At 40.2% G+C, this 24,789-nt stretch overlaps 1 protein-coding gene across 3 annotated transcripts in view; it reads left to right on the forward strand.

The window, feature by feature from the left end:
• disc1 (DISC1 scaffold protein) overlaps positions 1–20,419 on the forward strand; it is a 41,498-nt gene extending 21,079 nt beyond the window's left edge. For 2 of the 3 annotated variants that reach the window (XM_027277873.1, XM_027277872.1), the window contains exons 10-14: positions 2,920–2,980; positions 8,990–9,233; positions 11,404–11,448; positions 16,787–16,910; positions 18,903–19,111. In XM_027277873.1, the coding sequence (XP_027133674.1) occupies positions 2,920–2,980; positions 8,990–9,233; positions 11,404–11,448; positions 16,787–16,910; positions 18,903–19,111 (683 nt within the window). Of the gene's footprint in view, positions 1–2,919; positions 2,981–8,989; positions 9,234–11,403; positions 11,449–16,786; positions 16,911–18,902 lie in introns of all 3 variants that reach the window. The other variant, XM_019254709.2, reaches the window with a different exon arrangement.
• The last annotated feature ends 4,370 nt before the right edge of the window (positions 20,420–24,789 follow it).

The raw sequence follows: 24,789 nt of genomic DNA on the forward strand, positions 1-24,789 counted from the left end.
GCAAATCCAAACACCTTGCCATCGTTAACTTCTGCTGGCTCATTAAAGCCCATAACTTCATCATTGGAAATTCATCACCGCGCAATATGTCTTGACTGTTTGTTTTGACTGCCTATCCTACTGATTATAATCATCAAATTAATCTTTTTTTTATCAACTTAATATCTATTTAGCTGAAGTAATTATATCTTCCTTAGACTTATGCATGAGTATTTCGACCTATATGAAGCAAACTGCACATTCTCATCCTCCGTCAAGAGTGTCTCACTTCTGTTTGTATCATGAATGAATGGCCTCTTCGATTTTGGCCGGGGTCCTTGGCAGCAATCAGTGATGTTTAGTGCCTGCTGAGATCACTGGTGTGACGGGAGCCTGAGCTCATGAATTTTCCAGTGGCGACTCTGTGAACGCCTTTGTGAGGTTCCATCAACACCAAATATACTGTCGCTTGTATCAGGGACTAACAGAGTGGCTCTCTCTTCTTTATGGCTTTTTTAGTGCTGATTTTATTCGCATGGCCTGCCAATGACAGCAGCCTCCCGCAGACTTACAGGAAGTGGTAATATCACCCGGTGCTCTGGTTCCACTCGGCTCAGGAGGAGGCTCTGCTGCTTGATGTCTCGTCCTTTTCTATAAAGAGAAGATTATTTTTATCTGTCACGCCTGAAAAGGCTCACTAGTTTTGCCACTGGTTGGCATGGCGACAGGATGGCACACTGACTCTCCTCTGCTTATGACAGTATCAGCAAAGAAAGACATATTAAGTTAATATGCTCACGTCTTTATCTCTCTTCATCTGCCTTTTATATTGACTGTTTCTATTCCTCACAGTGTAATATCTCTAAATCTGGCTCTTGCTCTTGTTCGGGCTCTAGCCTACTTAGTCATCTTGCATCTGTACATGCTCTATGCCATCTAAAGTCATGCTTAATGCCCCCCATGTATTATTCAGTGGCTATCTCCTTGCACGCTGCTTAACGGAGCCGGCATGAATGGAAGTTGACGAGGGAAACTCTGTCAGGTAGGATAGGATCTCACATAGCAATTAGAGGGGTGGTAAGTGAGCTGTCTGGTCCACGTACACTAGATCAGCTCACCAGATATGCGATAGCTACTCCAGTGGACTCCCTCTTCCCTCTGATTAAGAAGATTTGGCCACTTTGAATGAAAATGACTCTCGGGCAAGATTTCTCTTTCTGTGACTCGCACATGCAACCCCCATAAATATAGCCAAACTATCTCCATCTCATTTCTTTCCTAGAGTATGGACAGAAATGTGTGTGTAATTGTGTGTGTGTGTGTGTGTGTGTGTGTGTCACAGCCACTTAGTCTCAGACATTTTCCCTTTCTCCCCGCTGTGCCAGCCCCCATCTCGTCTCATCCTGGAGCTGATGCTGTCTAATAACCACCATCAAGACAATGATACAAATTATAATTCAAACTTCAGTGTGATTCAGAACACCCAATTAGGCGACTTTCTCTCTATGTGAGTCCTACTCAATGTGAGCAAGACAAGTGGAATTACATTAGAGTATTCTCCAACCATTTTTGATTTGTGCTTCTTTAAAATGAAGCAGTATCTTCTTGTGACCCATTTCGTTTTTCATGTGATATGTATACTGTTAATGTCTCAATTTGAGAGACATTAAAATTTTTTCCAAAAATTTCAGTTTTGGAAAAATATGTTTTATGTTTTCTTGCCTAGAATTAATTGAGAAGTGTGAAAATACTCTGACCACCAGCAGCCAGTTCGCTTAGCTTAGCATAAAGACCAGAAACATGGGAAGCAGCTAGCCTAGCTTAGCCAGCCACCACAGCTTAAAGCTCACTGATTAAATTATTTGCTCACTTACATTTTTATACCAGCCGAGCAAACAAGATATGACGTGTTAATTAGTGAGCTGGTAGGTGGATTTTATTTGGACAGAACAAGACTAGCTGTTTTCAGTCTTAGTGCTAAGCAAGGTTAACCAGCCACTTGTTTAGTATTAATATGTTTTACAGGTCTTAACAAGCAAATGTTAGCAATACCCATCAGAGAAAAGCAATAGGAAAGTCAAAATCAGGACTGCATTATGTTTTTGTTTTCTTTCCTCCTGTTAATCGTTTCATGACCTCTCCGATTTATCTTCTGACCTCTTTGCGGGTCTTGACCCCAAGCTGGGATCCGCTGCACCAGACTGTGGAAAACCAGTTATTCTTACTGCTTGTTGAGTTGCGCAGATGTTAGGATCATCAGATTTATGAGGCCAGCTTTGTAGTGTGTGTTTCAGTTGGGGAGGAGGGGGGGGTCGTATTGAACGTTATAGTTGGTGTGCACATATATGTATGCGGCGCAATTTGATACAAGTGCATCCTATTGTGTTCAAAGATCTGCTGCTGCGGGGGGCATATTCTCATGTTTCATACATGAGCTCATTAACGGCTCTCAGACTGCCCTCCTCTCCATCCTGACTAACACTCAGCCAGCCTGCGTCTGTCTCCTCAGGCAGCTCACTACTGGCATAAGGGCACAGGAAGCAACATAAGCTATCTATCCAACTTTATGCCCCACAGAAAATCTGGCATGATATAAGGTCCTATGCCATGATAAAATCCCCTTTTATCCTCAGGCTGTCTCCAGTTTTATCCCTTCTTAATGCGGCGGGAATGATCTTTCCTCTATTGTTTGTTTGTCTTAAGAAAGAGCCAGCTGGGCCTTCAGCCTGAACTGTACTGTTACAGTTTTACAGCACAATGCCACACCAATTGTGATCACTGCTACCTTTCCTTACAGAGCCCATGTACAATAAGGGCTAACGACAAGTAAATCTTGATGATATTAGAGCTGTACAGTAATTTGTTGCTAGGATACCCCATCATGGCTAATAAACCTAGTGAATGAAATGCAAGTAACAAGCTGTTGTTTTCTCTCTACAGAAAGCTGTCTGAAGGAGAACACTACAAAGTATGTCAAGTTATTGGAGGACAGATTGCACAGGTAAGAGTGTTTTGTGCTGTCTCTCTTTTTTTTTTTTTAGTGCAGCACAACTCAATATTCCACAGGAGTGAAACAAAACAAAGAGACATAAACAGAACAGCAGCCTCCAAGGAATTTCCTCTCACCTCTGTTGTCCTCTAACCAGAGCACTGTCTCCCCAATACATCACCTCACCCACCACATCATGCACTCACACCTTATTTCTTATGCTCTTGTCTCCCAGAGCCCCTTCCTCACATTTCACTCTGTCTCTCACCTGCGCAATTTGTCTTTCTCTTCCCACCTTCTCACATATTTTCTATACCTCCCTTTTTTATAGCTCCATTTCCACCTTCTCCCTGGTCTGTGTAAACCATTTTAGACAAAACAATATCTTTTTCTGTCTGTTTCACTCTTTCTGTCTGCGTCTCGGAGCTCCTGAATCACTGAAGACAGGTCTGTTATGTTGCCGGTGGTCGGCCCTGCCTTGCCTGACAGTTACACAACAGGATTGTGATGTGCTGAGTGGCTGACTTTTGCCGGGCTGAGGGTGTGGGACCCAGTCAAGTGTCGACACCATACGCCTGTTTATGCTTCCGTATGGAGATTAGAGCTCGTCTCCTCAGCACACAGACAGCATCGAGCAGCTGGGATGTGATCGGCTCTGCAGCATTTTGGAACCATTTGTGTTTTACAGATGGATGAATAGAGCTGGTCTTGTTTTTGTGTACACCATATGAGCTGTGCTCTCCACTCAGCACAGTCTCTTTTTTTAAGTGTTCAGAGGAGGAAGGTTAGGCCTCTCGGGCTTAGTTAGAGCCAGGAAAAAGCCTATGTTGTCAGAGCCACTGTGTGTCTACCTGACCCTTATCTCTCTGTGTGTGTGGTGTGTGAGACAGGGTAAATATGTCTGTGTTGCATCCTTGGAGAGGCAGGGTCACCTTTTTGGATGAAAGCCAAGAGTCAGTCACACACTGCATGGCTGTTTGTTGTTGAAGGATGCACAGACTGGGGCTCTGTGTGGTCAAGGAGCAACATGGCTGCGATCTCAGTGCCCAGCAGGGAAGCATGCCTCTGAACCTTTTCTGTCAATAGGGCAGATGGCTGCTTTGTGTTTTGTTTGTTTGATTTTAAGGAGAGATGAGAGAGAGAGTTTGAGAGCGAGAGAGAGGGAGAGCACCTGTCTGTGCCGTATTTAAAGTGAAAAGTGTGAAAAAAATCAACTTGGCAACACTTGCTGACTTACTGAGAGAAGCATTTGTCAGGGTATTTTACAAAATGAGTAAGCACAGGCTTTATATACTATATATACACTATATGAAGGCAGAACTAGGCATACAAAGCAGATTTCAAACCTCTAAAGAATGCTGAATCTCCAACTTCAAAATAAATGTGCACAACCAAAAGTTACATAAACAGCAAAAATCACGACAGTCACAAAATACCATCCCAGAAAGAAGAACACAATTTAAGACCTAAGTAAATATTTAAAAACTACTAATATGATGCAAACCAACAAACCTTAAGTTTAACTATGGGCCAAGATCTAAAAATGCTGGATCCTACAATTCCCATAATGCAACTCAGCAGCATAATTTTACACTTTATTTTATTTTTCCAGAGGCACTGCAGATTTTGACATGCTGAATACTCGTCATGAGTAAACAAAACCTTGTGTATAAATCAGAGGACTGCACCTTTAAATAACTCTAAAAATAGCTATATAAATGAATTGTCCTCCAGAAAAGTCTGTCCATTTAATGGAGCTCCTGTGTTTGCTGATCCTATCTTTTAGTTTCATCAATAGATATTTTATTGCATGGAAAGCTGATTATATAGATCACATGTATCTTAACCACATCACCATTGAAAGAAAAATCACATTAAAGGACACCTTGTTGAGTATTGGATGCTGTAAACTAATTTCCCTGCTCATCACGGTCTGTATTAATTGATTGACTCTGCAGCCCTGCATCAGTTTCCATATCCAGAGGTGGTCCAGATTAAATCACAAGCACAGCTCTGGCTTTAGGCAAGGCCCAGTAGCTTCTACCAGCTCCAGTTTGGCGCAGTGACACATATTTGCCTTGATTGAACGGCAGTTGTCTCCACACGCGCATATATACACACTAACACACACACACACATGCACCCATCTTCCATTGTAAATTTTATCAGTCAGCTCTAATGTACATTACTGTTGATGGAGTGCGCAGTTGGTGATGGGAGGTGAGGAGAGGAAGGGGGGGGAGGGGAGGAGAGAGGCAGATTAGTACTGGTGAGATGTCTGGTCTCCGTGGAGACGGATGGTGTTGAAAAAACCAATTATCTCTTCCTTGCTAAAGACTACAACAGGATGTTGGAGCCGCACAGATGCTGTAAGTGTGTCACCAGAACAAAAAACATTTTATTCAGATTAGCACTCGGCACAGTTGTTTAATGCATTATGTAGATGTTTCATTAGGAAATGCCTCTCGTACTTTTCCTACATTTGTGCATTCTTCTGTTGAGATTTGGATGTCATTTATCATATTTAACGGACACAATGCAACTGGTGTAGCAGGCATTAAAATACTCAGATGAGACATGTTCCCTTGTTAAAATCGAGGACACGCTGAGAGCATCTACGCAGTGGAAAAAAACTTTAAACGTACAAAATCCTGTTTGTACATTAGACAAAGACGAAATTTAAAATGTCTGGAACAAAGGGGCCTTTGTTACTCAGCTGTCTGTTGTAAAAACCTCCTCAGACAACGAGCCACCCACATTGCAAACAGTTCAGTTCATCCATATCCATCACACCTCATCCAATAGTCAACACCTTGTACTTCATCATATTATTAGCACCTCTCCTCTGTTGGTGTGATTTGAGCCGTTGCTGCATGATTAAGTTGAATCGTTACCATCTATCCCCCTTTTTTTCTTCCTAATGTGCGAATCCTCATTGTGTTTGCAGCTTTTGGGGATCTTAAATTTCCCAGACGCTGGCATGAGACTGTAGGTGAAAGTCACATTCATTTTAATTTATTCACAATAGTCATTTCTAGGGGAGTTGGTGCTCACTTTATCCTTTAGCCTGATTTTTAGATCCCAGCTGTGACTGAGGATAAGGGCTGTTTTTCACACTCTGTCTGTTCTTGGCTGAACATATGGCCTTATGCTGGGTAGAGTTCAGAATATTGGCCAGAGAGTGTGTGAACCCCCGAGAGGTCTAACAGAACCTACTGGTACCAGCAACATCGGACTGCCCATCCGTCGTTCAACAGTTATATTTATAATCCTTCCTCCGTAGCTGTCTGTGTGCGTACATAATGCCTTAAGGAGAAAGAGCAGTCCTGTCAGTCAGCAGTCCCACAGCGGTGCTGTGCGACTGTAGAGGAAGTGTGCCTGCCTGTCTCTCCTTCTTATTACTGGGCCATCAGCGGAGCAGCACACCCACACCCTGCCACTGTCAGATGGCAGGCCAAGCGGCTGCCACCAATTAACCCCCCGGACGAGAAGTTCATACCGAAGGGCACCAGGACGCCAACATCACAGGGATGTTTAGGCGCTGACGTGTTGTCTGGATTTTCAGTGCAGCACAAAAGTGCCGATGCCAGTTGCTTGTAATGAATTGTGGGTGTCATTGAAGAGAAGCTTTTTGTGATAGATGAGGCCAGCTTTGACATTTTTAGAGGAATTTATGATTGTACAACACTAAATCCCCACAGAGAATGATTTATGGGTATGTGTGTGCGTTAACACATGTGTGCCCACCCATATCTGCCTGTGTGTGTGTCCCTCTCCACTTCAGAAGAGACAAATAACAATGGCATGGCTCACTGGGTGCGTCCCCACTATAGCAGGATTCAGAAGCAGCAGCGTTGAGTAGCGAATTGGTGAGTGCAGGAGGGGGCTGGGCCGAGCAATTTTTCTATTGTCTGTGTGCCAAATGAAGGTTAGAGAATGGCTGAGAGGCGTGCGCTGGCAGGGTACAGAGGTTGGCAGCCTTTTCAGGCAGGAGATGGGCTGGAAAACAAGTGGCATTCAATTTTCAGGCGGCCTCATCACTGAGAGAGAGGAAAGAACAGAGCGACAGATATTGTCTGGCTGCATTTTGCCTTTGAGTTTGTTTATGTATGATGGAGAATGAGCAGTTCTCCTCAAATCTAACGGCACAGCGGGGAGGCTACACTCCTGCTACACTAGGTGAAAATACTGAATATATTATAGAGGCTTATATGTAAGTATATTTGAGCTTAGAGTCTGAATTGTTGTGTTTTTATCATCCCAAGTCAGTCAATGTGAGAATGAGTGTTTGTGACAGAGAGTGTCCTCCTGGGTTGGGAATCGGCACATATGGAGAGATGAGGACATTTATTCCTTTAAGATGTTTGATTCATCTCATCTCAAAGCCCACATCTCTGTCCCTGCATCCTGTCAGCTTTAGTTTGTTTTCTACATAAGATGGATTCCTGGAAACAGAGTTGTTATTGAGGTTATTGAGTATGTATGGGTAGATTTTATTTCTTATTTTGAAATATTTAGTGCTCTTTAGTTAAGGTTTTGCATTTTTGTGTGCCTTTTAAGTCATATTAAAGGTAGAATTTCCAACACGAGCAATGGATTTAGTTCCTAAAATGTGACCTGGCACCACAACTATTTGGGAATGACTTGTTATCTTAAGGTCATTGAGAGAAGAAGAGTAATAAATACAGATATTTTAAAGGTCAGAGGTCTCAAATGCGAGTCAGTGGAGGAGTATTTCAGAAACAGAAAGTCTTTTTTTGGAATGCCAGAAAGACCAGATACAATGAAGTGTTTGTTACTCCTGTGAAACTCAACTTTCACACCAACTCATCCTAAAAATGAACAGAGACCTCCACAGGTCAGTGATCATACTGCTCATTGTCCAATAATATAGTCAGTCAGATGTAGTTGGTTTAATTGTTCTCCCCTGTTTTTACACAGGCCATCTTGGATGTCACCAAGGTCAGGTGAGGGAGTGTAGAGGGATGATTGACTGTAACTCAGTGAGCAGATAAACAAAAAGCAATCTTCCTGGCCTCACCCTGAACTCCTGCTCAGTGACCCCAGCAGAGATGAACACATCCAGGCTCCCCCTTTGTCTTTCTGCTGAAGCTCTTTGTAGAAGAGCTTAGCCTGTCAGGAAGACATTCACCCTCATTACATTTTGTCAATGACATTGCAATCTTTGATTCATTTCCCCCCCGTCACTCTGTTGTCAATGCTTTATTATAGAGATGTTAATAATGATGTCCTTTACTGTGCCTGTACAACTACATTGTTCAGATATCATGCAGCAGTTCAGTCATGACATGCATACTGTACCTCAATGTATGATTTTGTATGTGCTGTTGTACTTATATTAGTGTGATTATATGACTACAGTCACAACATACCCTATGTTTAGCATTGTATAGCCTCATAAATGTGTTTTTTTTAGTACATATATGAATAATTACTGATAAAGACTGTTTACAGGTCAAAACAGAACAGATCGTTTGGCATTTGGGGAAATACATTTTAACACCACTCTCATCTCTATTTGTTTTCTGTTGAGCTACAGCCAGGCAATTAGCATAGCTTAGCAAAAACAGCTGCCTGGTTGTCTCTGAAAATACACCTTTAAACACCTCAAAGGTCACAAATTAAAACATTAATATAACAAACATTACACATGTGGTTTAAGTTGTCATTAGTTAAGCTAATCGTCTCCTGGCTCCAAGTTGATACTTAACAGACACAGTGGCAACAACCTCATCTTGTGTTTACTTTGTTGTGTCTAAATGTTTTATACTACAGAAACAAAATGTGACTGCATAAATAAATAATAAGTAATATATCTACTGCTATATAGTACAGTTATCACATCATTTTTAACTGTGTCATATTATTAATTTACTCTCTGGCGCCACATTGTACCTTATAGCCGAGAGTTTATACATTAGTTAAATAGTTTATATTTCCATATTGCCTCATGTGGTATGGTATATAGTGTATAACTCATTGGTCTGTTCCTCTCTGTAGCTGTGGCTGTCCAGGCCTGGAGCGGATCTGGGAAGCCGACCTGGAAGCATGTCACCTATTCCTGCGGGGCCTCCAGTTACGGACTCCCAGCTGCAGTGGAACCGACATCGAAGACCTCCCCACTGCAATGGCTTATCTTCCAACACAGCCGTGCACCAAAGAAGAAGAAGACTGTGCTATGCTGACTGCGTTAGGAGGGCGCTGGTGTCCTGAGGCAAACTTACAGAACTCAGAGTTCACTAAGGTAACATAGCAGTGTTACAATATAATATTCATTAAAACGCCTATAAATTCATACCAGAGTGCAGAGCTTTGTCTTATTTACTACACACAACCCATTCCTGCCACTCAGACTTGCTTTTGTCTTTTATTCGTTACTTTGGTGTTAAATGTAGCCTCAAATAAAATGTTCCTGCTCGGTCAGTCCTACCACTTGACTGGAGAGGACATTCTCAGTCCATACATTCAGCTGTTCTTTGTCTGTCGACTACAGTTAGATGAGCAGCAGTCCGCTCTAAGGTATTTCTAAACGAGGAAAATGTGGGCGTGAGGGAGGCAACCATTTGGAAATATTTTGGCCTTCTTGAAGAGTTTCAATCTACAGAGCTCAGACTGAAGAGTCTGTTTCTGCACAATTACATGCATTTAGTGGGAATGCATGTCTGAGGTGTGTGTGTGTGTGTGGGTGTGTGTGTGTGTGTGTGTGTGTGAACGCTTTGTGCTGGTCTATCCCACAGTGAGTTGAGGTCCACTGCCTCAAGGCATAGTCCGACTCATTCTCTCCTCTCCTCACACTTTCCTCCACCCACGTAATCTGACAGACTTGTCTGAGGCTGGAACAAAGCCAAAAGAATTGATAGAAAAATAGCACACTTGCCAGAGATGTTTTTGTAAGACTTTATTTTGTTGGTTTGATTCACAGATTGTGATTTAATATATTTTCTGTTTTTCAATAGTAGTTTATACTGTAAATTTGCATTTGTATACAGTATGAATCTGCTGAACTGTAGCCATGAGCAAATATTTGTCAATGAATATTAAAACTGGAAGCTGTGGCATTTCATTGTCATGTTCAATAACTCCTCTTTACCTGCTCTCACAGTCTTGCTCTGCGCAACCATAAATATATACTTTGCATTGATGTCGTCTTTTCCTGCTCTGCCTGACTGCATTTCACAAACTGCATGGTTCTATTTTCTGCTTTCCCTTTGTTCTTCTCTGCTTTTCCTCTTCCACCTAAAGCCTGGCCCCTCCTAACATTTCTGCAAGAACTAAAAGGTGAGAGAGCCAACCATTTCTCTCTTTTGTCTCCGTCCTGTGCACTCTATTTTCTGTGTCCTCTAAGCCAGAAACACCAGAGCTCAGCTCTGTTCTCTGAATTCACCTTGGGCTGCAAAAATACATTTTAGAAGCTTTAGGATGTTGTGTTGATCCATGAATGTTTAAGAAACCTTCTCAATGTAGATATGCAATAAAAAGATCTCTGACGTCATGGACATGTACTGTACATTGTCTTTGCAACATTTAACATGAATGACAATATTAATGCCCCAAAACTAACCAGCTAACATGTTTTTCATAAGCACCTTGCAATCGCTTATCAAAGAGAACAGATGAATTGCAGCATGTTTTTTGTCCTGCAGCTCTGGCTTTTTCTTGGGGAAACAAAGACCAGAAAAATACATCTCTTACTGTTTTCCTTATATTTGAGCCTTTGTGTATGTTTCTACTTTTATGAACATTTAAGGACCCACATATCAAAAAGGTCCTCCAGTTTGCATTTGTTAGATTGTGTTGAGTGTTTTCATCTCAAGGCAACACACAATAGACGAGTATTTTATCAGTTGGATACCAGAAAACCTTTACAGTCGATACCTTGAAAACTGCATGTGACAGATGTTGCTGTGAGGTGGATGTAATTGGAGAGAGCAAAGACAATCCAGTTTGTGTGACTGGTTCAAAATTGTTGCGTTTACGATAAGATGGTCAGCTTCACCTGTGTTTACATCGAGAGCAAAAATAATGAAGGCTGTAACACCTTACACAATTTTTAATTAAAAAGTAATTATTAAAACGTTCCTGATTATTATTTGTTGTTACTCAACCTTCTTATGTACTTACCCTGAAGCCACAGACAATATGTTATCATCCGATAGGTACAGTAATTACCTCCTCCCTTAGTGAAGAATTTACAATTATACACTTTGAATACTAACAAAGGAAACCTGCGGTACAGATTAAACAGTTAATCTGTTTTCTCCTTGTCAGTTTTGGTGATAAATAATTACAATGTCTTCTCATTATGATGATGCTGCATACATACAGTAAACAACCAACATAATTGCATTTTCAATAATTCATGAGCAGGTTTATGACTGTGTGACCTTAACAAATCTTTCCCTTTTTTATTGCAGAAATTGGAGGAGTTTTTGTTCTGCATGGAGGAAAATCACCCGGAGGTTGGTAATGCTAACTCTTTCACTGTATGGCTGAACGTTATTTAAAGTGTCAGTTACATTGACGCTGGGCTTACTGAGAGACAGAAGAATCAATTAGTTGACCTTAACTTAAACATGACCTTTGTTGCCCATCTGTCTCTGATCAATACTGATCTACATGAGAAGCCTTGGTTGGTGTCGCTGACCCTCTGACAATTCTCCAGACCTTTATTTACACAAGGGAAGGTTTTGCTGAGCATGTATTCTCCTCCTCCAACTCCTCCCTGCTTTAAATTCACACATTTATACTCATTCACAGCCAAACAGTAAAAACATGGTAAGTGCCGTATGCAGGATTTCAAACCAAGACGAACTGTCATGAGTCTGATAATTAGTATCACACTATGCATGTCGAGTATGCATGTTTTGTCCCGGTTTCATATTTGGGATTCCTCTGTATGTCTAATAGATCTTAATCTAGCACCTAAAACTTGTCAAGACAGAATGACTGCAATATCTCATGTCTGGCATGGCAGATTGTGAAACTTTGGATTCCTCCATATATACATACATGAGTCTAAGAGCCTGAGTGGTGCCTTTATAAAACCAAAAATACAAGCACTAAACTGTGAGCAATGGATTAAACAGTGTGTTATCTCTTCTAGATTAAGCTGTAAACATTAGCCTGTCTGGCTATCTAGCTTACTCCCTACACTACCTAACTAAACAATACTTTTAATGTTACAATGCATTTTTTACTCGTCATACATAATAGGAATATAATAGGACTAACAAGCTGCACCGCAATACAATAAAACAACAAAAACAGCTGAAAAACTTTAAAACTCTATTTGTGCGTCATTTTAGAAACAGGCTAGGATGCTAACTTTGCCTCTGCAACATGTACGCCCCAGTCTTTTAGCACAACATGCATTGGTAGCCATTAGTATAATATATGTTACGTTGCTATAGGTTTTAAAACGAGTCAGCTGAAAACGTCAGTCATGACACAGCATTTTAACCCAACTCACTGAGCTTATGCTATCTTAATTAGCCACTTTTGCTACAGTACAGCTGATAAAGTTTACTTGTGACAGTTCAGCCATCAAAATATGGACGCCGCCTAAGAATAAGAAGCCTGCTTTTCTCTTTTTCTTTTTCTCTGTGAAAAGAATTGAAAGAATTGTGTTACAGTTATTATAACTGCATACATGCTGCGAGAGGAATGAAAACTTGACAGGCTTAATAACAGCTACTGAAGCCGGATCAGTCAGTTCATGCTCATGCACAGTATGGTGAGAGTGACTTGCATATGCAGTTTTGAATCACATTGAATTATTGGAAACTGAGCTGACATAAAATGCCTCAATCACAATAAAGTTTGATGTATCACTCAGTCAAGTAGTATGATGGCTGTTAAATAGTATTGGTATCTTTGTCTTGATGATGTTGTGATAGCACTGTTGAAGAGCTGGATTCTCTGCCTCACAGAGCGTCTGACCTCTTTCTCCTTTCCATAATGACTTTAAGTAAATGATTTCCACTTAGCTGCTGCCAAGCTGCTGCCCTGCCGCCACAATGGAGATTGATTGGTGTGTGTGCGCATGTGTGCAAGTGTGTGTTTTAGCCATATTCGTTTTTTCCTTCTAATCTCTTCTAATTGCTCTTTTATCCTCTCAAGGTCTTTACATCCCGTCTTCATACTGACCTACAGTACTGAACAAGAATAGAGATATTATTAAATTGAAATGGCTTTTAATTAGATTTATTAATCAGGCAGGTTTTCCTTATACCAGCCCTTTTAGAATTGTGTTGACAAGAGATTATTGCTCAGTACTGCATTTAATGCAGTAAGTATATGTATTTTCCATTCCATCAAACTGTAACTCAGAAATACTACTCCAAAGTATTTTCCATTCCATCAAACTGTAACTCAGAAATACTACTCCAAATCTAACAAGGAAATACAACTTTCAAAGTTTTTTCAGAGATTTAATGCTTATTTATAAGAGCTTTTGTTTTTTTGCAGGCTGTGCCACAGTTCCATATATCATACTAATTGCAGGCTGTCCTCAAATAGCCTACAGTGTACTGTTTTTGTAGTAAGTATCAGTAAAATTAAGTCATTAGGTATAGGAGCCGTCAATCAAACGTCACAAAGAGAAAACGTAGATATTTCTTTCCAAAAATTGTGGATAATTATCTATTGTGGGACATAAGTGTCCACCAACAGCACACTCAAAAAACTGAGGCTGCAGTTCCATTTTTTTCCATTTTTTTCCATTTCACACTTGAATACTGCCAAATTAAGTATACTCAAAACTGCCATTATGCAGACAAAAATGTGTTGATTTTTGAGAGTACTGTTGATCGACACTGTTGTCCCACAATGAAATGCAAAACAATAGAATCAGTTGTGAATAATAGTGACAGTTTAAACAAAAAAGCAGAAAAAGGATGAAATAAAAGCATTAAATGTTCGAAAAACATTTTGCTCTCTGAAATATCAGTGACATTTGTGGCAGTGTGATTGATGTCTAAAGTATTTTATCATGTCATATCATTTTTACTCTTAGAATAAAACATATGTAACCCATATACTACTGTATAAAAACTAATAGAGTAAAAACTGTGGTGGGCTGACCTCCTGTTAACAAAAAAGAAAGTAAACACACTACTTTTAGAGTACACTTGATGTTGCACTTTGTGTGTGAAACCCTAGTGTCTAGTGTGGAACTGGGACACAGCCTCAGACTAACACCTCATACTGTCACTGCACATCTTTGTAGACGATCTTAAAGACGATTTTGGAAACCCAGTAAGTATTAACAAGGCATAACAAAGATACATGTTAATCATAAGCTAGTTAATCTCCTTTTTTAGTTTGAAATGAATTCACCTACTTTATTGTTTGTAAAAGCAATTATGACCTTGAGAGTGTAATACCAGTGCAATATTATTTCCTTATATTGCCCGCTCGGCACAAAGTATCGCGCCTAACAGCACCCATGGGAACGTGCACAATTACCTGCTGCCTCTCACTCATTATTGCTTAAATAATCATACCAGCACATACATGTGTCTGAATTGAATTTCTAAATAATTTGCTCAGCCTGCAGTCTGCTTTGTTTACTTTTGGTCTAACAAAATTAACACTAATGTGCATCAGGCATCAACACGTCAGTGCATGTATGTCTGGGATTCTATTATGCAAATTGACATGTTGCTCATTTCCCATGGGCCATGGGAAATGAGCAACATGTCAATTTGGGAGCCATGGGCCATGGCTCCCTGTTTGTCAAAGGCAGTGGTTACTATGGTAACTATAAGTAATCTGTATTGTTTACCGTGAGCAAGCAACAGCTTTTGAATAGTCGGAAAGGTTTCCTAGAAGATTTGTGTACAAAGTTGCTAACAAACTGTCACAGCGTCATCCTGACTGGTAATCTTTTGTTTTCTACCCTGTGGTTGTTTTGATTGTATGAATACTGTCTGGAGTCTGATCTATAGAATCAATCAGCTACACAAACACAGAGCTCTTATCTGCTAAAGAGGCCCCTAAGCTGGACAAACAAACAGCTCAGTGAGTCTCAGGGTTCCCAGCGTCACATAAGATGATGCCTGAGGACAGACCTGTGTCAGTGTCCCACACACAAAAACACAATGTTTTCTTTAAGTCTTTTGTCCTGTGGGTTGTGTGAGTCTTACTTAATTCCATAATTGCATCAGGGATGACTTGTACATAATGTTGCGCCCCGGGCCTGCTGTTATTGTACACATCTTGTTGGGTGTTACATCATCCAGAGAAGGAGAGCTATTTCAGGACAGAGACACGACTTTCAAGTGATTGTTGTGACACTTCTGAGCTGCAGGGAGTTGATATTTCCTACCTGCCAGCTATGAGTCAGAGTTTTACGTGTTCTTTTGTGACAACACCGGGTCTGCATGCATGCATGTGTGTGTGCATGTGTGTCTATTTGCTTAAAGTGCGTCTGTGTACTCTTGTGTGTGTGTTTGTGTTCTCTATGCTTGATAAGTGTGAAGAAACTAGGACACGATGTCTGCAAAGGGGCCTGTTCTAATTATGGCCAGCTCTGCTCTCTGAACACTCGGCCCCACTGCACTCTGCTCCTCACACCAACCTGACATCTCCACCACCCGCCAATACACAGTCAGCCTCACAGCATCCTCAGGTGATCAGCAAATATGTTGTGTACACAGCCCCCCGGTGTGTATTGTGTACATTGTGACCTTGGCGGTTACCAAACACAGATTTTGTCAGCCTTGTGTGTTTTTCTCTGCTCTCCTTCCATTCTTCTTGTATCTGGTGGAAACAGCTTGAAGGATTTAGTGTGAAAGAGATTTAATGAGTCTTGGAAAACTCTGAAGAGCTCCATGTTGAGCTCTGACTCATGGTTATAAGAGCACAATCATCGTTAAAACTATGATTAAAGAGAGAACAAACGAACTCAACAAGTGTTCTATGATGCTGTATAACAGCAATGATTTAAAGTAGCCTTAATCAATGATATATTGAAATATTATAGCATACAGCAAACACAATAATAATGCAGGTATTGTTGCACAGTTAACTCTGTAGCACTGTTCAGCATGAAGCACACGCACAAGTGGTTTATGGTATGGCTTATTCTCTTAATATATTGTCTTTTGTCGTTGGAAATGCAATATTTTACTGCTGAGATCTTAGCTATCTGTGCAGTTAGGATGACTAATGAACCTCATATTGAATAAAAAGATACTGTATAATAATACATCATTACACTTTTCAGTCCATCTGTGAAAAATACATTGATAGCACCAGTAGCTACAATGCCTCACATCTGCAGTCAACTCTACTGTATGTATAAAAGGAAATGTAGGATCGATTTAGAGCTTGAGTCTAAAAGTCTGTTTCAGTTTTGACCTTTCTTTTTAAAATCTCACCCCAACTTTATGGAGATGAAACATAAAATTGCTGGCGTACCCCTTTAAGTACTATATTAGGGTAAAGTCATTCTGTATTCACAAAGGGTCCGCCTTCAGCTTCATTTGTGGCATTAATTAACAACATGACTATTTTTTTCTAATTAAATTTGCATTGGAGGTGTTTGCTGTATCACTTAATACTTGCATGTCATCTTGTGCAAAAATTAATCACGCTAATGTTGCTTCAAAACAGCAAAGGCTCCCACAGTGTTTGGCCAGATGATGGCACTTATGTTACTCTGTTGTTAGATACTCTACTTTTGTGTTATTCATTTTCTGTATCAGACCCATATATTTGAATCACTGCAGCTGTACTTGTTGATCCTCCCTTCCTTTCTTGACCCATCATCCTTTGTTTCCTTTTTCCTGTCAGGACGGGTGCAGCGAGGCTGAGGCTGCAGACCTGACGGAGCGCTGCGAGCTGATCAGTGACAGACTAATGACCTTGGAAGATGAATTACAGACGGCTATACTGAACCGGGATCAGGCCCTCACTCATATCCTTTCACTGCTCTCTAAATATACATACATCATATGAACTGCATGCTAACTGTGTGTGTGTTCGTGTGTGTGCGTGTGTGTGGTGCTGTCTCTGTCCATCCATCTTAAGGACCTAGTTTTCCTCAAGGCCTTCCAACTCTCAAAAGTACACATCCAAACTACCTTTAGGCTGACTGATGTTCGGTGACTTTACCTTTTGAGGAAGAAAAAAAATCAACCTTTTTTATCTGACATTATGGGTTCATTCAGGAAGGGAATTGAAGATAAACTGGGATGGGAGGATTTTTCTTGACAGGCTGGACGTGCCATCTGGAAAATGAAATGGTAAAAGTCCAAGCGAGGTTATTAGAGGGTCCTTGATGCGGGCTGCCAGTCACCACGGGCTGAGATTAAAGTCGGCCGACAGGGCCAATGCGCGGTGGGTAGAGGAATGTCACTGTAATGACTGCGCTCCCGTCATATCTTAATGTCCATCCTCCTGCTGACCCCTCCCTGCCTTCCCCCTCTCCTCCTCCGTCTGCCCACTTCCACTTGCTGGTATCTGGCTCAGAGGAAATTACAATATCCATGATAATGACTCAAATGGAACTGTTGAAGCTGATTACAGGTCACAATACATCATTTTCCGCGCTAATTAGAAAGCTGATTGGAAATAGATTAGTGTGTTTTTCTCGCTCCACTTTTCCACTCTACACTGTGGGCTTATTAAGACAGATAGAAAAGGCAATATTTCAACATGCCGATGAGAAGAATTTGCCACCTAACCTGCTGTTTTTTAAAATGTATTTATTTATTTTGTGTCACGCTTCATTTCTCTTCTTTGTACATGAGCTGCCAGAAATAATTTTCTAATCTGATGAAGATGTTTACTTAGTTTTCTGATCCCTAAAGCTGCATGTTCCTAAAGTACATCCTTCAGTCTCAGTTGATGTGGGGCCGGACTGTTTTCACATCTGATTAGGGATTCACCCCCTTGCTGTGCTGTCAGGGGTTAGTACAGGCTTCTCCGCTGTTTGCATGATATCAATGCAGCCTGGCAGTCGGAGATAGACACAGATTGGCCCGCTTCTCTCCACCTTTCTGTTTTTGTGTCCTTACACGTCATTCATTTCAGGCCTTTTGAAGTCAATGCACTCATGCAAAAGTGCTGTGGACATTTGAGGACACTGAAGATGCAGGACAGTATTGTGGGGTTGCAGAAATTGAACAGAAACTGAACTTGGGATGGCGCCACTGTTGCCATAGTGACAGGAAGATCAAACCTCCAGTCTCCAGGGTCTTAATTGAGTCCTTGCTCTCAATATGAGGAGGTGGATGGACGACCACAGAGACTGGAATTGAAAAAGAAGAGATGGACAGGCAAAATGATCCAAAGCTGCACATAATTCTGAACTACATGGTCCCATTTGGACCATACCTACCTTAAAAGTCTCGTCGAACCCTCTGCAGTATTCATGAAAAGCTCTTTAAAAGCTGGTTAATTATGAATGAGGACAATCTGTGTCCATTCAGACAGTAAAACGAGCCATCAGGCCCCATCTGCCATCAAAGCCTCCCTTTGATTTGCCACTTAAGCTGGACACTCACACGATTAATTTGAGTTTCTAAGCAGGTTAAACAATCCTCCCACTGATGACAGCCTCTATCCCGTTTCATTGATGGTTTATGAATAATTTAACTCAGCAGTGTGTTTGCTTGGGTCCCCATACTGCCACACAGCTTCACAGACGAGATGAGCTCATGAATAGTGAATCGGATGGGGTTAAATTGGGTATGACTTGATGATCTGTCCCAGTAATCCATTCAGTGGCCAAATTGGAGATTGATGACTTCATCAGGTTATGGGTGTCCAATCCTGTTACCATTAACCATGGAGGGCCACAAGTGTCACGTTTCCTCTGATATTGTCTGCTGGCATGCTTTTTATATACATTTTAATTCCAACTTTGTGTCTGCAACATCGAATTCTTCCTTAACTCACACCGCACAGTCATTAGAAAAGGAGGTCCAGGAAGTAAAAGCCACTTTACAAACCATGCTCGCACAGCTCAAAGAGGAGGACGAAGAGGAAGAGGAAGCAAGTGAGTTACAAGATGATGACCTCATGAAAAATGAGACTGAGGAAGAAGAAGAAGAAGAAGAAGAGGAAGAGGAGGAAGATGAGGACCAATACTTCAGTGACAGCTGGGGTATTTGAAATGGATGTTTGTAGTGCTTCATGTCCACTCACACACAGACCGGCTCTCTGAGAGCCTGACCTCAGCTTTGCAGTAGGAATGACCCCGTATCCATTCACTGTAAAGCTATACTCAAAGGGCTTGACAACCAGCCTCTGTGGTACTGCTGAAGGTTTCCAATACCGGAGCCTTAGAAAGTCTGTGTATGATTTCATCCAACTTCAAATGAAAAAAAAAAAACATGAACGATTTTGATATAAATGCAAAATATAAGACACTTTAATGCAAATTGTAGAAGTTCCTCAAATCTTGCCAGCCTAAGTTTAACCAGGTAATGAGTGCCTTAGACCACTGAGCCGACATTGATTATTTTTCCAATCAAGATGTTTTTGGATGCAGGTTTTCATGTCATGTCTTAGCTGAGCTGAGCTGTAAGCACTAAACTGTAAAAATACCACAATTTTAGGTGATTATTTGGTTAATGAAGAGGTTTCACTAGCCAAGTTTCAGAAGTTAGGAATGTTCAGCCTTAACGCGAGACTGTGTAACTTTTGCTGAACAACACACCAAGAGTGAGTTGGTTGATGACTAAAGTGTTAAAATAACGGAACAGTGATACAAGAAGAGAAGAGTCATACAGTGAGTGAACTAACTCAGTTATACACAGTAATATGTATACAGTGTTTGCTAGTATTAGTTAACATTAGCCACCATAAGTTACAGTAAAGCTGTGTCACCAAAATCTGCGTCAGCTGTATCGAATTGATGGTGAAGGGTGTTACAATGTGATAGATCTTCTTTCAAAATTTACAGTCTCGCTTTATGATTCAGTGACACGAAACATAAAAACATCCAGCCTGAAACCAAACCACAAAAAAGAAAAATCACCAATCGCTCACCACAACCACCTGTTTGAATTATCACCAGGACCAAGTGGACAATCTAGACGTCTTTTACTGGTAACAGTCTTGCACATAAACTAAAACGTATGTTTCATTTTTAAGTCAGATGGCCACTTCTGTGTGTGTATTTTTGTACGATTGGACTTATATTAAATGTAATTCTGTCCATGAAATAACTCATTTGTGGTGCTACAGAATGTGAGCTAACTTGAACACTTTATTTTCTGTGTGTGGAATATGCACTTGTAAAGTTTTTTGTTTTTTTCCCCTCCCTGTCTTAAAGCAGCATATGCTTGTAGAGATGCTCTGTACTTTACAATACATGTGTCACAATAGTAAAATTGTGTCTTGTGCATGTCAGGAATATTGAAGTATATAATATCCGTGGAAGTGTTTGCAACTGCTGTTTAAAAATCTGCCACTGATTATGTTTTGTTTTTATTTTGTGTCCGCTCAGAATATTTTCTGTTCATTTCACTGGGTGTCACTTTTTTTGTACTTTCTCCTATTAATCAGTTTTTTAATTTACGGAGCAGCTTGAACTTGCTGTATCATATTTTATATTTATTCCTTTCAGCATCTCACTAATTACAGCATGTACCATTCAGTCTAATGTTGTGTCCTGCTGTTTTCTTCTTGTATTGAGTTACAGCCCCTCTGGTGTTTTCCCTCATATAAGATGCACGGGCATGCTGCCAGGCAAGTGAGGACAGTAGTGACATGTAGGAGATATCAATACGGTAATAAAGGTCCTCTAGTGAGGTCTTTAGGGGATACATGGGCTTCTATTGTTATCTTGCCACAGCAGTGGCGGTGTGGCTAATTGGGAGGCAGACACACAGAGGACATGGCGGGGAAAATGGGATGTTGCTCTGTCTCCATCTGATTCTGCCCTGTGTTTTTGGAGCAGGAGGCTGTTAAGGGATCCTCAGAGGCGTGTCCGCAGTCCCACGCTCTGGGCTGTAAACACAGCTGAGTGCAGCACAATGTGCCGTTCTGACATTACAGACAGGTTGCAAACCACTTGCCAGGCCAGAAATCTCCACATCTATCAGCTTCAGGCAAGCATACAGACAGAGTTTGGCACACACACCTTCCTGCCAAACACCCCCACCTCATAATTGAATCTGCTCTTGCACCATACTGTGCCCCGCGTGGCAGCTCTGCTCATAAAATGGCCATGGAGAAAAACCCAGATGGTTTTCAGCAGGCAGATATAGTAGGGTGAGATGTTTCCTAATGCACAATGAAGCACCATGCAGTGTAAGTGCTTTGTCTCTGTAATTCTCCTGCTATGATATTGTTCAATGTTGTTATACAGAATTCTAATCTGTTTTCTTGTCTCATTTCTTTTTTGTCAGATGAACCTCTGTTGAAAGTCAAACAAAAGGTCTTTGATTTCAGACAGAGGTAGACAAAAGTTAGCTCTACACTTCTATTTATCATCTATTTGTCAGCTGGCAAAGCTGTCCCTTACTGTTTAGCTAATTAATGCAATTAATTAATGTTACCTTTATAAGTTGGTGTAAAACAATCTCCAGCTACCTTTTTGATTACTTAAAACCTTCTCTCTTAACAGACTGTAATATACACTTGATGGTATGGTTGGTAGTCATCTAGTTGCTAATGTTTGCAGCTTAGTATAGAGTAGTCAACACCCTTTAATACCTTTGAACGGAACAGAGTATCACTTTTACTACAGCCTCAAGAAAACCACTTGACAGACCTGCCGTGCCTAGTTACGGTTGCTAAGCTATGATTGGACAATTGCTATTCAGAGGAAGGGGGTTAATTGGATATTCTCTTTTTCTGTCCGGGCATCATGGGACTTTTCTACATTGAATAAATAAATAAATCAATAAATATAGTGATGGAAAATTTGCCAGAGACGTGAGATAAATTGGGTTCTTTCCAATACAAATAGATTCATTTTGAGAATGTTCATGTGTCACTTTGTTCATACACACAGGAGTCTGTCTGAATCTGCGTTCAAAGTAATGAAGAAGATAAACGATAAAAGAAAGACAGGTGAAAGAATCATTAAACGTCTGAAAATGACATGCAAATGCAAGTGATTTTGTTTCTCTCCATGTTGGAATGTTTCTCTGGATTCATGAAGAATATTTCATGACTGAATATGAATGAATCATTTTAGTGTCAGTGTGTCTGTATCAGCGGATTTGGGTCCGGGATTTGGATTTGTTTATTTGATTCCCCGCTGAGTTGTTATGTTGTCTGACAGGTACATGTACAAACTCTCTGAACCATGGGAGAATCATAGATGGTGTTGCAGATTTCCCTCTCACACTGCTTAAACCAGTGTCACACACACCACTAATGAATGCAAATTCTGCTTTTTTTCCCCCTACATCCTCCAAGGTTTCTGCATGCTCCTCTGCAACTGACAACTTTTGTTACGTGTGAGTGACTGTATGTCAGTTCTGGTCATTGAATCTGAAGTGAACTCTCCTTAGAGAGGTCTTTGTACAGAGCAAAACTGGACACTGAACTTACCATTGTCTGCAAGTGCAAGTCTCTTTAGTTGATGGTTTTAGGAGCTCATTTAAAATTCCCTCTGCTTTTTACTCAACTACTGAATAAATTCAACAATTTGAGCAATTAAATAGGAGGGAAATTCCTGTGGAATTAATAAGCATTTTAAGTTATTTAATTGCAAGTTCTCCCAACTCAAAATCTGCATATTTCTGTCAAACCAGGAAAGGAAGTATGGCACAAATGAACAACAGCCTGTGCCAAGACCAGCCTTATCCTTTTTCCTGTGGTCTGACACTGAAAATCACACTTAATTATTAACACAGAGCTGCAGTCTCCTCAGAAACAGACCTTTTTCTATCACTTATGGCTGTATGAGAAATCACAGGATTGGAGGAAATGCACACAGAGACACAATTTTTATCTTTTTTTTATGTCTCATTTGAAGCCTGGCCCTTTCAGAAATTAGGCGTGAAAAAACTGTGAGCCTTTCTGAGAAAACACACGAGTTTGAGCGAGAAGAAGTGGAAGGTGTGTGCGCAACACATGTCTGTGCTAGTGGAGAGAGATGTACTAATCCTGTAGGAACCCAATCAGAAATATTACTCTTGTACATGGTTAATCACTCAGACAGAACTTGCAATAATTAGTCTGCATGTGATCCATCTGAGCAGTGAGACCCCTGAGGAAAAAATAACAGAAAGCCACATTAAAAGATATTTAAATCTCTCATGATTCAAGCATCTAAAATCTAATATACCTTCATAATGAGAGAGTCTGTGCAAGTACTGTGAACCACTGAGAGAGATAACACCGTAGAAGACCGCTGAAGAGCATACCATTTAATAGCACCACTGTGACAATGATAAGGACTGATATACTGTAATACATCATAACAGTGACTGGAGCAATATATGTTTTATCTCTAATTTCTGTGCAGCTCTTTTCCAGGAGAACTCCTCCAGCAGACAGTGGTGTGTTTTTGAGTTTCAGAGACACTAAAGGTAAAATGGGTAAAATGTTTAACTAATAGATATCACCATGGAACTTCCCCAGTCAATTACTTGCATTAATAATATAAAATAATTATAAATCATTTCTTGTATTACAAGTTTTCTGACAATTAATATTTAAACGTACAAGTGAGGCATTATCTAATCAAGAATGTGCTAATTTACATACATTTCTAGAACAGAAATCGAAAAATTGGATGAAGCAGGTTAAAAATCCTTTCATTCATTCATCAATCAAATTGGATGAAGCAGGTTAAAAATCCTTTCATTCATTCATCAATCATTTTATCTTTTTATCACTCCATGAAACATAAAATATAGTCAGCACCTGTAAAAAATCAATTGTTACCAAAAATGTTATAGAAATCAGTTAATGAATGATATATGAACAAATATTCATATAAAATTGGAACGTTTGTGCAGATAACTATTGGTATTTAGGGGAAATCTACAGACACAAATAGACAAAGTGTAGTAAAATAAACACCTAAATGTGTATTTTAGAAATTTTCATTCCACTAGTCTGAAAGGAGACATGTTATGGAAACAAAATACTCCAGAATCTGAAACGTGACCAGCATGAAAAACAACATTTTTGCCCAGAATGTATCACCTTTTGTTGTTTGGAATAAATGAAGGGATTAGTGAGTATTTGGCAAGAAAATGGTTGAACAGAAAAAAGTCAGTTAGGAGACTGCTGCAGTGCAGTGGCTGTGTTTACATTGTTATAGTCACTGTGATAAGTGATCAGGCTGACTTCAAGCGTTCTGATTGCTTCAAGCAGATGTTTTGTAGTGGAGGTGGCTTTACAAGATACTTTGATACTGAAATTATTATAGTTAAGTATTTTAGTATAGTAAAAGTAGAAAACACAAGTAGCTCGTCCCCATGTGATATCTCTGGAGCCTCTACATGTAGTTACATTTTTGAGGAGACAACATCAATTACACCGTAACCTGTTAACGCAGAAATGTAGATCCAACCTTAATGTATCTAAAAAGGAAATTTAATTAAGCTGTTAAGCATATATATTATATATTAAATATGACAAGGACAAATAGTTAAATACATTACAGAGACATTATTTTAGCGAACTTTGAAGGCACACATGACCTTTAAAATGTTGGCCATGGCCATGGTATAGTTTACAAATGCATATTCAAATATGCAAAATTGTCTGTGATGCATAGACAAAGACAGCACACTTCAAATGCCAAATTGTGACATCAGAAGAAACCCCCCCTGATGATGGTTAAGGAAGGAAGGGAATGTTGAAGATCTGGATGTGAT

Source organism: Larimichthys crocea, chromosome III (assembly GCF_000972845.2).
Source record: "Larimichthys crocea isolate SSNF chromosome III, L_crocea_2.0, whole genome shotgun sequence".
Classification (NCBI taxonomy): domain Eukaryota; kingdom Metazoa; phylum Chordata; class Actinopteri; family Sciaenidae; genus Larimichthys; species Larimichthys crocea.